The sequence below is a fragment of the Mus caroli genome, chromosome 4, assembly GCF_900094665.2.
Source record: "Mus caroli chromosome 4, CAROLI_EIJ_v1.1, whole genome shotgun sequence".
Classification (NCBI taxonomy): domain Eukaryota; kingdom Metazoa; phylum Chordata; class Mammalia; order Rodentia; family Muridae; genus Mus; species Mus caroli.
In genome coordinates, this window is record NC_034573.1 from 16,845,846 (window position 1) to 16,858,768 (window position 12,923).

The 12,923-nt window shown below is 40.0% G+C and overlaps 1 protein-coding gene across 2 annotated transcripts in view; it reads left to right on the forward strand.

Annotated features, from left to right (window-relative positions):
- Positions 1-1,065: 1,065 nt before the first annotated feature.
- The window catches only part of Ccnc (cyclin C), a 22,139-nt gene continuing 10,281 nt past the window's right edge, over positions 1,066-12,923 (forward strand). For both annotated transcript variants that reach the window (XM_021160934.1, XM_021160935.2), the window contains exons 1-5: positions 1,066-1,330; positions 3,787-3,893; positions 5,030-5,114; positions 5,292-5,361; positions 8,001-8,052. In XM_021160934.1, coding sequence (XP_021016593.1) covers positions 1,299-1,330; positions 3,787-3,893; positions 5,030-5,114; positions 5,292-5,361; positions 8,001-8,052 — 346 coding nt within the window. In that variant the 5' untranslated portion in view covers positions 1,066-1,298. The remainder of the gene's footprint in view (positions 1,331-3,786; positions 3,894-5,029; positions 5,115-5,291; positions 5,362-8,000; positions 8,053-12,923) is intronic.

Here is a 12,923-nt window from a genome sequence, read left to right on the forward strand (position 1 = left end):
ACAATGTTATAACAATGAAGCCTAGTCTAGCTCATCCAAATTCAAGAATAAATGTATTTCACAGGTTAATTGTGTACGTGCCTAAGTGGGTGGAATTTAAAAGCATCTTTTCTATAGTTGGCATACTAGTTTCACTTATAGAAATAGTTTTCACTCCATTCCACATCTCAATTAGACTCCACTCACAAAGGAAAAACATTGGTGTTATCTTCCTCAGAATTCTTGACTAATTTTCAGGTGTGCCAATCATTTAGAGACATTTTTAATTTAAATTAAAACTTAAAAGATTTAGATAGATCCTCACCTGTCCTAGGCTGGCCCAAAACAATGTATATGAGGTTATGAATACCCTTAGCTTGCAGGTGTATATGGTGCTGAGTATCACCCAGAGCTTCTGGGGCACCAGCAAGCACTTTACATCCTTGATTGATCTGCATCCCTTTTCCTCTTTTCCCCTAGATGGCGTCTCAGCATGAAGCAAGAACTGGCCTGAAACTCCTCATGTTCCTGACTCTGCCGCCGAAGTACAGTACGAAACGCAATGTTGCAATGATAAGAGAAAGAAACATTTAAATATTATTTAATTGCATTTCTGAGGCATACCCATTTGGAGCGTAAGTGTAGCTAGATGTACATTTATACGCTCATGTTTTTAGGTAAACAAGTAGCGGCTCTGACATAAAAAGATTGCCACTCTAAAAATTCTACACTTAACTTGTTAGGCTTAAGGCCGACAGGAACTTTACTAAGAGCACTTACAAGTTAAGGCCAAAATTACTTTCATTTATTTCTCCTTTCAGCCCTAGGGAAAGAGCAGTCATATACTGCCATGCTTTCTTCAACGCCAGTGTGCTATTTCTGAAGGCCTACACGGTGGATTAACAAGATCCCTAAATGGACCCAAAAGAAAACCGCACTAGACCAGAAACCCAGTGTGTGGACGCTCTGGAGATGAACTGGCAGGAAACCTCAGGGAGAGCCTCTCGCCACCGGGAGCCTCTGCCGGTGTTTCCTCAGCTCCCGCCTCAACACGCCCATTGGCCGTCGGGCGGTTGCGAGCTTCCTCCGCAAGTAGGGCGGGCCGGAACTTTTGTCAGCCGGAACCGGTGTACGCCGCTCAGTGTTGTCGACCGGCGTCAAGGCGACGAGGGTGCTGTTCTCTTCCTCTGGCTGCGGTGGCTGTGGAGTTCAGCCCAGCCAGTCTGGTGGAGGAGCACAGTCTCCCGGACTGTCTATGGTCGCTCCGCGGGCCGCTTTGCCGGCTGGTGCTTTTGTATCAGGGCAAGCAGTATTATTCCATGGCAGGGAACTTCTGGCAGAGCTCCCACTAGTAAGTGAGCTTCCATTTTCTCGCCTGGGGCCGGGGCTGGGGCACGGGAGGACTGGGCCTGCCCTTCCCTCGGGGTTTCCATCCTGGCCGCTGCGGGTGAGCCCTCCCTGGGAAGCCGGGGGTCCGAAGCGTGATGCAGTCGTTGCGAGCCTCCCCTCTTCTCCCAGAGAGATTCGGGAGCGGAGGGGAGGTGAGCTCGAAAGATGGGTAAGAGTCTGGTCTCCGGGAAGGGAAACGGAGGCGGTTTCATTTCAAATTTGGGGTTTGATTGGTGGGATGATGTGGGCACCGGCAAGGGAAAGAGTGACCCATTGTAGTTCTGTGAGGTTCCCTGCTTTGGATGGACATGGTTGGCTATTGCTTGTGTTTGTTTGTTTGTTTGTTTTTCATAGCAGTGATATTATAATCTCTTGTCATTCGCCTTACTGTAGATTTAATATTTACTCAGAGGAGAGGAGTGAGTCGTGCTTGTTTCTACCTGCTGCTTCCTGGCCCAGCTTTATGCCTAGATTGACACCACCCCACCCCCCCACCCCCCATCCCCGAAGCAGTGTTTCTCACGTTGAGAGATGGCTGTCCTAAAACTCACAGCTGGCATCGAACTTACTGAAATCTGCCTGCCTCTGCCTCTGCTTCTAAGTGCTGGAATTAAAGGCATGAGCCACCAATTGCAGGCTCTTAAATTGACTTTAATGCTCCTAGAATTTGAGAGCACAGGGGCTCTCAAAATATATCCATTTTCATTCATTAGCCAGTGTCTTATATTTTGCCTTAAGGTTGTGTATTTCCCAGCTTTTGTCCTCTTCCTTTAACCACTTAAATCACTAAATTTTAGTGTCTTTCAGTGACCATGGAAGGCCTAAAGCAATCTTAAAGACATTTGTCTCTAAATACATTTGGTTAAACATGCAGGAAGTTGTATGCTTGGGCTAAGCGTTGAGCAGGCTTTCCACTAAATACATAAAAAATGAACAGGACTAGATAGAGACATTTAGTTTAATTAAATTTTAGTGGGAAGAGAATAACAAAATTTTAATTCTGTGAATTGGTTTGCTTGTTTTCCTCTTTGCCTGAGAACAAAGAAGAAGAAGAGGGGGAAAAAAAGAAAGAAAACTGAATTTGGAAACCTAGTTCTGAAAGCAGGTCTTCCCTTGCTACAAAGTGTTTCTGGGAAGATGAAAGGCCAATGAAGCATCACTGGGGGACATTATTTCACATTGTTCTCACTCACTGAGATGTTTCAATTAAAAAAAACGAAATACAAAAGGGGATGACCCAAAAAGGTGGGATAAAGCTTGGGCCTGTACTTAATCCTGGTTCTCAGAATGCCTTGATTGCCTGTCTCAGTGACATAATACTAAGACAGGCAGTAGTAAGTCTTTAGATATACCAAGAGTCTATCTTCGAGGATGGTTCTTAGTCTAGAGGGTCTGAAAACCTGGGTGCTGGTGTTTGGTACACATGACACTATGAAGGAAATTGAGAAAGAGGTAGAGAAGCTTTGAAACCATCAAGAGATTCTTTACCCTCAAGTTTTCCTGTTTTTTTTTTCTTCAAACGATCTTGCTGAGGCTGCCAGTGGGCTGCTGAAGAGCTAGAGAACTCTGATGAATAACTTACCTGAGAGTTTGAAATGGCGTCTACAACATCCTTGTTTATTGGCCCGACAGTACAGGAGTCACACTGATTGACAAAGATTTATAGCCAGCAAAGCACTCACAAATAGATTCCACTCACAAAAATCAAAGAGATTCCATTGGTCCAACAAGACTGAGAAACTTGGGGGTGATGGTAAAAACACTGATTGAAAAGGGAATAAATTAGAAAAATATAAAATTTGCTCCAGGTCTGAATTTACTTGAAACAGGTGAGCATGTATTGAAGAACTCAAGTATTTCATTGTTGAACATAATTTACTAAGGATTTTAGAGATCTATTCTGAAGAGTTAATGCTGAAGTTTCAGAGGTAAACTGGTGCTCTATGTACCTCAGCTGCATTCCCAGCCAGACACTGTCTTTTATCAATGTTTTAAGTACATACCTCCAAATAAATAAATAAATAAATAAATAAATAAATAAATACAGGGAAGAAGAAGAAGCTGGGTGCAGCACTGCATGCCTTTAATCTCAGAACTTGGTGGTGATGGGGAGGGGCCAATCTCTGTGAGCTTGAGGCTGCTCTGATCTATTGAAGGAGTTCCAGGATAGCCAGAGCTAAAGAGAACCCAACAGACAAATAAAGACAGAGAGAGATGTGTCTCGTAGAATATGGTAAGCTTATTAAATCTTAGTGTTTTACATGCTTTTGCTTGTTGGCTTTTTTTCTATAAATGTATTTATTCCCTTTACATCCCAGTATCAACCCTTTCTCCTCCCAGTACCTCAAGCAGCTCCGCCCCTCCCCAGCCCTGCTGTTGCCTTTCTATGCCATGTTTTAACATCTTTACCTTCTCTAGTTTGCAGTGGATTTTGGATAAACAAGATCTGTTGAAAGAACGCCAAAAGGACCTAAAGTTTCTCTCAGAAGAGGAGTATTGGAAATTACAAATATTTTTTACAAATGGTAAACTTTTATATTGGTTGAAGTAGTATACTATAGCTGGTCACTATTTTATATGGTAATTTCAATGAATTGTTAAAGTCTATAGTTAATGCTTTTATTTATACATTTATCATTTCAGTGTTCTGGGTAATACTTTTGGCACCTTATGTCTCTCTCATAGCACAGTGTTGACTAATCTCAGGCATTTCTAGTGAGGTCCATCTTTAAGGTTGGCCTGAGCAAAATACTTTAAGAATAAATGATTATTTAAATTAGCATCCAGTAGTTCTCATTTTAAACCTTATAACTTTGCATAAGCAAGAAGATTTAGTCGCCAGGTGGTGGTGGCGCACACCTTTTTTGATCCCAGCACTCAGGAGGCAGAGGCAGGTGGATTTCTGAGTTCGAGGCCAGCCTGGTCTACAGAGTGAGTTCCAGGACAGCCAGGGCTACACAGAGAAACCCTGTCTCAAAAAAAACAAAAAAAAAAGATGATGATGATGACTTAGTCAAGAGACCTTTACTGTGTCTGGGATAGCTTTGTTACCTATTCTTTTGTTTGTTTAATTGTATTTATTTTTTATATGTATGAGTATTTGACCTGTATCTGTGCATTATATGCTGGGCCTGATGATGAGGAGGTGTGGCTCCCCTGGGACTTGAATTACAGATGGTCATGAGCCACTGTGTGGGTGTTGGGAGTGGAACCCAGGTCTTACTAAGAGTAGGTAGTGCTCTCAACTCCTGAACTATCGCTCCCATCCTGCCATCTGATCGTCACCCTGTTACTCTCTGCAAACCTACCTTTTTCCTTATATCAAAGATTAACTATGAATTTCTTGGTAAATAACAAAGTCTATCTTAATTTTTAAACCTATTTTTATAGATACTATGAAAAGCATTAAAGTACCTAGTAAAAAAGAATATTTGATATTCAACCTGCTTATTGTAAGGATAAATTGTAGGCAGTTTCTTTTCTTGTTTATGAATATTGCTGCATTTGCAAGTCTTAGACTACTGAGGTTCAGAAAGTGTCAAAGTGTGCCTAGGAGTGAATGGTCATGATTGCAACATGTAGAAATCACTGGTAAAAGTTAATGTTAGCAGTGTCACTATACTGATGACAGATGATACATTTAAACTTTATTCTTTTTTAGTTATCCAAGCATTAGGTGAACATCTTAAATTAAGACAACAAGTTATTGCTACTGCTACGGTCTATTTCAAGAGATTCTATGCTAGGTATGGTTGTTTTATTTATTTTTTTAATGCCTGGTTGAAATTCTTTTCTAATTTTCATGTACAATATATAAGTAAATCACTTGTTTAGTGTAGAATTATGATTTCCCCACCCCCACCCCCAGTGTGTTTTCTAAAGAGTCATCACATCATTTAACTCTTGTCTAATTGTATTTTTAGGTATTCTCTGAAAAGTATAGATCCTGTATTAATGGCGCCTACATGTGTGTTTCTGGCATCCAAAGTAGAGGTATAAAACAATCTTCTGTTCTTCATCAAAGTATCACAGTCTGGTTAATCTTTGTGTGTGTGTTTATGTATGTGTGTATGTATGTGTGTGTGTGTATATATATATATATATATATATATATATATATGTATATATATATACACATACGTATGTATATGTATATCTAGGCCTTTGTATGAATAATCATAAGTGGTAGTTTATCTGAACTGATGAAAACACATCTTGCAAATATTTTTTAATAACTATGTCACTATGCATCAGATGATTTAATGAGGCCCTTTATGAGTTCTAACTCAATCCTATAACTGGAGTATACAGTAGTAGAATCCATTCTGGGTAAAGGGGCCAAGGAAAGAACATGCTGGAGTCTGAGACCAAGGCCAGGGAAAGAACACCCTGACCTTGACTTGAGCCCAAGCAAGAAAGCAAGGCCAAGAAAAAGAATCCTGTCAGTCCCCGAGCTTGCCCCAAGATCACATCAATCCCATGCTACCCTGGAGAGCAGTCCCGCCCCCCACCCCTCTAATACAGCCTGCCTTCTCGGTTTCCTGTTGCTTCTGCTTCCCCTTCCCCTTCTCGCTCAAGCAGAGTTGCAAACACCTTCTCTTGTCCTTCCCAATAAATCTCTTGTGAAGTTTGTTGTACAGTGTGACGTTGTGGTGTTCCTTGGCTCCTGTCTAGAAGGATGCCTTTCCTTCAGAGATGTCACACTAGGGAAACCATTCCCCTCCGAGCTGTAACACTTCTATAAGGAAACTTTCCCCTCAGAGCTGTAACACTTGAAACCCTCATTTTATAAATGAGGAAACAAAGGCATAGAGAGAGCTGTGTTCATATGCCAGGTCAGTGGGTCCTCGTCTTCTAGATCTTCATCTGCAGCTTAATTGCTTTGCTATCTTTTAAAGACTGGCTGAGTGTGGTGGCACATGCCTTTGATCCCAGCACCGGGGAGGCAGAGGCAGGTAGATATCTTTGTGTTCAAGGCCAGCTTGAACTACATAGTGAATTCTGAGTTCCAAGATAGCCAGAGCAATGTAGTAAGACCCTGACTAGAAACTGCATTTCTGCTCAACTTACTGTTTTCATTATTATTAAGAAAGTTTAACTTTCAGCTAAAACCCAAATAATAGCAGATTCTGAGAACTGGCTTTTTTCTTAACTAATCCACATAATCCCTAGTCTATTTTTTCTGTTCTCAGGTAATATCTTTAGAATAATTCTATCCATGTGAATTGAATACGAGTTTAACCAGTAAGATTATATTTCTCTTGTGTTCATTTTTATTTTAGAAACCTCCATGGCATCTTTATTATCTCTTAAATAAGCAGAATTGACTATATTAGAAATACCAAAACCTTTTCTAGGAACCTGATTTAACTCTGTGCATGCTTTCTTGAGATAAAGTTTGAATAAATCTAGTTACAGAAGTCAGTCACAGAGTGTTTACCTCGTTCCCATGAGGGCTGCTTTCAGTCCTTAGGACCAGATGTATGTAGAATGTCCTTTTGAATAAAGAGGTCTTGTAGGTGAGGTATATTTCAGTTGTGGTTGTTGAATTACTTTTTCTTCTTAAAGGTTTTTTTCATACAATGTATTTGATTACATTTTCTCTCCTCCCCCAACTTCTCTCAGATCCTCTTCTCTACCCACCCAGCTTAGAGTGCATCTTCTTTGTCTCATACGAAGCACAACCTAAAATCAAAAATATAAGACAAATATCAAAGCCAGTAAGAAATAAAAAACCTACAAAAAAAAAAAAAATCAAGCAAGGACAAAGGCCATGGAGTTCATTTTGTGTTGTCCAACTGCTCCTGGGCCTAGGGGCTGCTTTAGAGTGTTGATAGGACCAGTGTGACTCCATTGGGAGAACTGATTTCCCTTTGCCAGCAGGTATCAATTCTGGGCAGCTTTCATTTACCCTCGCAGTGTGTTGCATTACATTTTAACTCTAACTCTAACCAAATCTTTGTTTTGTCTAATTGAATAGAAATTGTGTACAAAATCATGTTTAACATACTGTCTCCAGTTTTGAGGTTTTAAATTATTAAGTTTTGAATCTTAAATTTAAATATCAATATATCCACATATAGATAAAGTTATAGATTACATATTTTTAATAGAAGGTATATGAATAGTTTTAATTTGTTAAATAAGAGACCTGTTCTTTTTCTGCTTTAAAAGGAAGCAAATGGCTTGGAAATCTTAAGTGGTTTATCTGAAATTAAATGAGAGTATATTTAAAATGCATTATGTGATAAATTTTAGTTATTTTATACTGATAGTACATAAGATTGAAAAAGAAAATAACTTACCTAAGAAGCCTTATATTCCATTATAACTGTTTCATTCTTTCAGGAAGGTTGGTGTTTGCATGGTTTTTGAGTAATATCAGTATGTGTTTATTGACTGACTGGTTGGCTGATTAATTTTGCAAAGGACTGAACACAGGGCCTTGTACATTCTTGGCAGGCAAGCAATATACCATTGAGCAATATTGCCAACCCAAATTTTTGCAAATTTAATAAAAGGTAATAGACTGTAAACATGAGAAGAGCTTGGAAATATGTTTGGAATAGATCTCAGATATCTTTAATGTTTTTTGGATTACCAAGTACTTGATGTCATTCACTTTTCTCTAGGAATTTGGTGTTGTCTCAAATACGAGATTGATTGCTGCTACTACTTCTGTATGTAAGTGCAAAAGGTGTTTTTTGCTTTAAGGATAAAATTTAAAGAAAGCTCTGAAATGTACAATTTGTTCTGTTTTGTTTTGTTTTGTTTTGTTTTTAATGAACCACATATAGGTGAATGTATTACAGCTCCAAAGAACACCCTTATCGTTAGCATATTTCACAGGAAAAATGTTTGAAAAGAAGTTGTTTTTACTGATGTAGTGGTATTCTATAGTGTCAGTGCTTGGGAGGTAGAGGTAAGGGAATAGGAGTTCCAGGCAATTTGTACCTACAAAGTGAGTTTGGGCCAGCCTGGACTACATAAGACCATTTCAAAAGTCTTTAGATTCATTATGACATTACCTTTTTTGTTTGGGGTTTTTTTGTTCTTTTGTTGTTCGTTTGGTTTGGTTTGGTTTGGTTTTGGTTTTTTGGTTTTTTGGGTTTTTTTCCTTTGAGACCAAGTCTCATCTGAAACTTGGGCTCCTCTATCGTTCTACTTACGAAGGAGGATTGTTAATCTCCAGTTTAGATTACAAGTGTGGACCAGCATGCCTGGATTAACAGAAATGAGTTGTATTGATGTAAGTTATGTATTTTCTGACCTTCAAGTTGAAAAGTAATGTACAGAAAAGAATACTGACTGTAGTCAGTTGAGCTAATTTTTGTTTGTTTTGCTGGGGGTTTTTTTGGTTTTTTTCTTTTCTTTTTTTTTTTTTTTTTTTTTTTGGTTTTTTGAGACAGAGTTTCTCTGTGTAGCCCTGGCTGTCCTGGAACTCACTTTGTAGACCAGGCTGGCCTNTGTAGACCAGGCTGGCCTCGAACTCAGAAATCTGCCTGCCTCTGCCTCCCGAGTGCTGGGATTAAAGGTTGTGCCACCACACCCGGCTTGTTTTGCTCTTTGAGCCAGGGTCTCACTGTGTAGCCCTGGCTATCCTGGACCTCACAGAAATCTACCTCCTGAATGCTGAGATTAAAAGCTTTTATCATCACATCTAGCAACTCTTGTGTTTTTAAAGATTTATTTTTAATTATGTGGAGGTATGTGTTTGCGTGTGAAATGTTTGCATGTGAGTATAGGTGTGTGAGAAGGCCAGAGGCATCAGTCCCCTGTAGCTGCAATTATAGAGGGTTGTGAGCTGCCTGGTGTGGATTCTGAGGACCAAACTTGGATCCTCTGAAAAAGTGATCTTAACTGCTGAGCCAGTTCTAGCTATAGCTGAGCTGACTTTTACCCTAATTCTGTCTCTTTCTAGTTGCATTTGTCCCCATGCAGGTACCTAGTCTTTTAAGCAAGTTGCTTTACCTCTCAGCCTTAGGTTTGTCTGTGTGTTTGTTTCTGGACTTTTGAGGCAGTGATTCACCACTAATGGTACTTTTCTTGCTTCAAGTCCTAAATGCTGAGTTTACTACAGGCATAACTCACCATCTTTCCCATTTCTAAATCCTTTTTTAAAATGTGTGTGTGTGTGTGTGTGGTTTGCTATATATGTATGTATATTTGTATGTGGGAGGCATATATGTACTTGTATATGCATAGATGTCGAGTTCTGAAGTTGATGTGTAGCGTCATCTGTCATTTCTTTTCCACCTTATTTGGTGAGGCACGGCCTCTGAATTAAACCTAGAGATTGTCAATATGGCTAGTCTTACCACTAGCCAGTTTGCTCTGAGGAATGGATCACCTGACTCTTCTTTCAGAGGCTTGAATTACAGATGGACTGCACACATGTAATTTATATGTGTGGGGATCCAAACTCCGGTTTCCTTAGGCTTACAGGGCTTCTCCTACTGAAACATCTCTACTCACCTGTGTATGTCTTCTATATCATATCAAGTCAGTAGCAATAGGGTATAGTGGGTACACGCCTTTAATCCCAGCACTTGGGAGGCAGAGGCAGGTGGATCTGTGAGTTCAAAGCCAGCCTGGAGTATAGAGCTAGTTCCAGGACAGCTAGGGCTACATAGTGAAACAAACAAGAAGACAGCAGTTAGATGTTTTACTGCTGTGAAAAATATTGAGTGAAGCAGTTTTAAAGGAAGGGTTTATTTTGTCCCGAAGCTTCAGTCTGTGGTTTGCTGCTTCCATCACTTTTAGGCCTGTGACAAGGCAGAAACATCACAATGAAAGGCCAAAAGCAGAGAACGTGGAGGAGACTGGGGACAAGCAGTATCTCTTAGGTGACACTCCCAGGGATCCACTTCCTTTAGTCAGATCCCACCACCCCAACTCTACTCCCTCCCCTTTGGATTTTCAGTTATGGCTCCCTCAGTGAACTGAGCCTTTTGTTCAGAAATTTCACCATCCTTCAGTGATGGCATCCTGCAGCTGATGGTTTAGTTTTCAGTATGAGTCATGGGGGATACTTTATATTCAGACCCCACCAAGCATTCCTATAGAATTATGTCCTTAAGCTTTACTTCTTTTTAAAAATTGTGTATTTTATTTATATGTATATGCTTGGTGTTTGTGCATATGGGAGGCTGAAGTCACAAAAGGGAGCTGTGGTTACAGGCAGATGTGAGCCACCATATGTGGGTAATGGGAACTGAATGTTGGTCCTCTGCAAGAGCAGCAAGGACCCGGGCGTGGTGGCGCAGGCCTTTAATGCCAGCACTCTGGAGGCAGAGACAGGCAGATTTCTGAGTTCGAGGCCAGCCTGGTCTACAAAGTGAGTTCCAGGACAGCCAGGGCTATACAGAGAAACCCTGTCTAGAAAAACCAAAAAAAAAAAAAAAAAGAGCAGCAAGGGCTCTTAGGTGCTGAGCCTCTCTATTGCTGTAAAGGTCCTCCCCAGGTACAATCCCTTCTGAGGTAGTGGGGGTTAGGACTTGAGCATGTCAATTATTTGTTTTAGTTTCTTGAGACAGCCTTGGAAAGATGGCTCAACCTGATGACCCGAGTTTGAGTCCTAGAACCCATAAGTTGTCCTTTGATATCTAACGACATCATGGTGTACACATGTGCAGTCACAAACATCTGATAAGTCATGTGTTTAAAATGTGGATCAGGCAGTGGTGGCGTATACCTTCAATCCCAGCACTAGGAAGACAGTTACAGAACAAGTTCCAGAACAGCCAGGGCTACACAAGTGAAACACTGTCTTGAAAAACACAACACAACAAAAGAAAATGTGGATCATTTTAGCATACAGTGGATAACAGAATAAGGTAAGCCTAATCTCAGGGGAGATGTTAGGTCTCCAAGTCCAGGGCTTGGTGATGTGTATCAGTGTACAGACTTTTAAAATAGGATCTCACTGTGTAGACCAGGCTGGCCTCGAACTCAGATTCACCTGCGTGCTGGGTCTAAAGGTGTGCGCCACTAAGCTGGTCCTGTACAGACATTATTTTACTTTATTGATTTTTCTGTCATTAATAGGAACCAGTTTTATACTTTACACCCTGCTTACATTTAAAGGAATTGTAAAACTCAGAAACCTTAATGGGAATGTTTTCAAAATTAGAGAAAGAATATGAATTTCCTAGTGTCAAGTTTAAGTAGTTCAGGATTTCAGATCTTGGCAAATGTTACCTCAATTCACTGTAGATAGAGCACCTAATTATAAAATACCCTTTTGAGAATGTAATAATAAAATGCACAGAATTCCTCTTACTTTGAATGAAGTCACTTGTACCTGTGGAAGGACTTAAAAAACAGCTGCTGGAGCTGCCAGTTGATATCCCAGTTGGTTTAAGTATTGTAACCTAATGACTTAAATACAGTTTTCTCAATAGTACTTAAATGTACTAATAGTATTAAATGTACATGTAACATGACTTCTTGAGATAGTAACCAATGGCTTTTCATTTGTACTTTGTTAGTAAATACACATAGTAACTCTGTAGTATAAGAAAATCACCTAGAGGGCTGCTGAGATGGCTCAGCCTGTAAGAGCACCGACTGCTCTTCTGAAGGTCCTAAGTTCAAATCTCAGCAACCACATGGTGGCTCACAACCACCCATGGTGAGATCTGATGCCCTCTTCTGGTGTGTCTGAAGTCAACTGCAGTGTACTTATCTATAATAATAAATAAATCCTTGGGCCAGAGCAAGCAGGGACTGAGTGAGTGGAGTTGACTGGAGCGAGCAGGATTGACCAGTGTGAGCAAAGGTCCTAAAAATTCAATTCCCAACAATCACACGAAGGCTCACAACCATCTATACAGCTACAGTGTACTCACATACATAAAATAAATAAATACATCTTTAAAAAAAGAAAGTCACCTAGAGACTTTGCATGTATACAGACATTTTTATTAAAATGTTTTGGTGAGATGTGGTGTGCCCAACTTTAATACCAGCATAAGGCAGAGGCCAGTAGATCTCTATGACCTTGAGATCAGCCTGGCCTATATAGTAGGGTCCAGGCCAGCCAAGGCTAATGAGACCTTGTCTCCAAAAACTAAAAATAAGTAAATAAATTTGTTTATGTCTTTCGGAAAAGAAACACTTTTAAGTTCTGAAAGTATCAATTAGTTAAAACAAATTTTCTTGAGTCTCAGATGATTACTGCTAACATTTTAGTATATTGTCCTAACTTTTCTCCTCCACTTGTTATAAGTTGATGTGTATGTGTTCTGTATTCATTCTAAGCTAAATTACACTCAAACAGAAAAATACTACTCTATGTAAGTACACTGTAGCTGTCTTCAGACACACCAGAAGAGGGTGTCAGATCTCATTACAGATGGTTGTGAGCCACCATGTGGTTGCTGGGATTCGAACTCAGGACCCTTGGAAGAGCAGTGAGTGCTTGTGCCCCCTGAGCCGTCTTGCTAGCCTGAAAAATACTACTCTAGAGTTGAAGAGATTTTAGGAATGATATAATCTGGTGATTTTTTTCCCGGTCTTTTAATTAAAAAAAAAACCAAGCAGCAGAAGCCTTT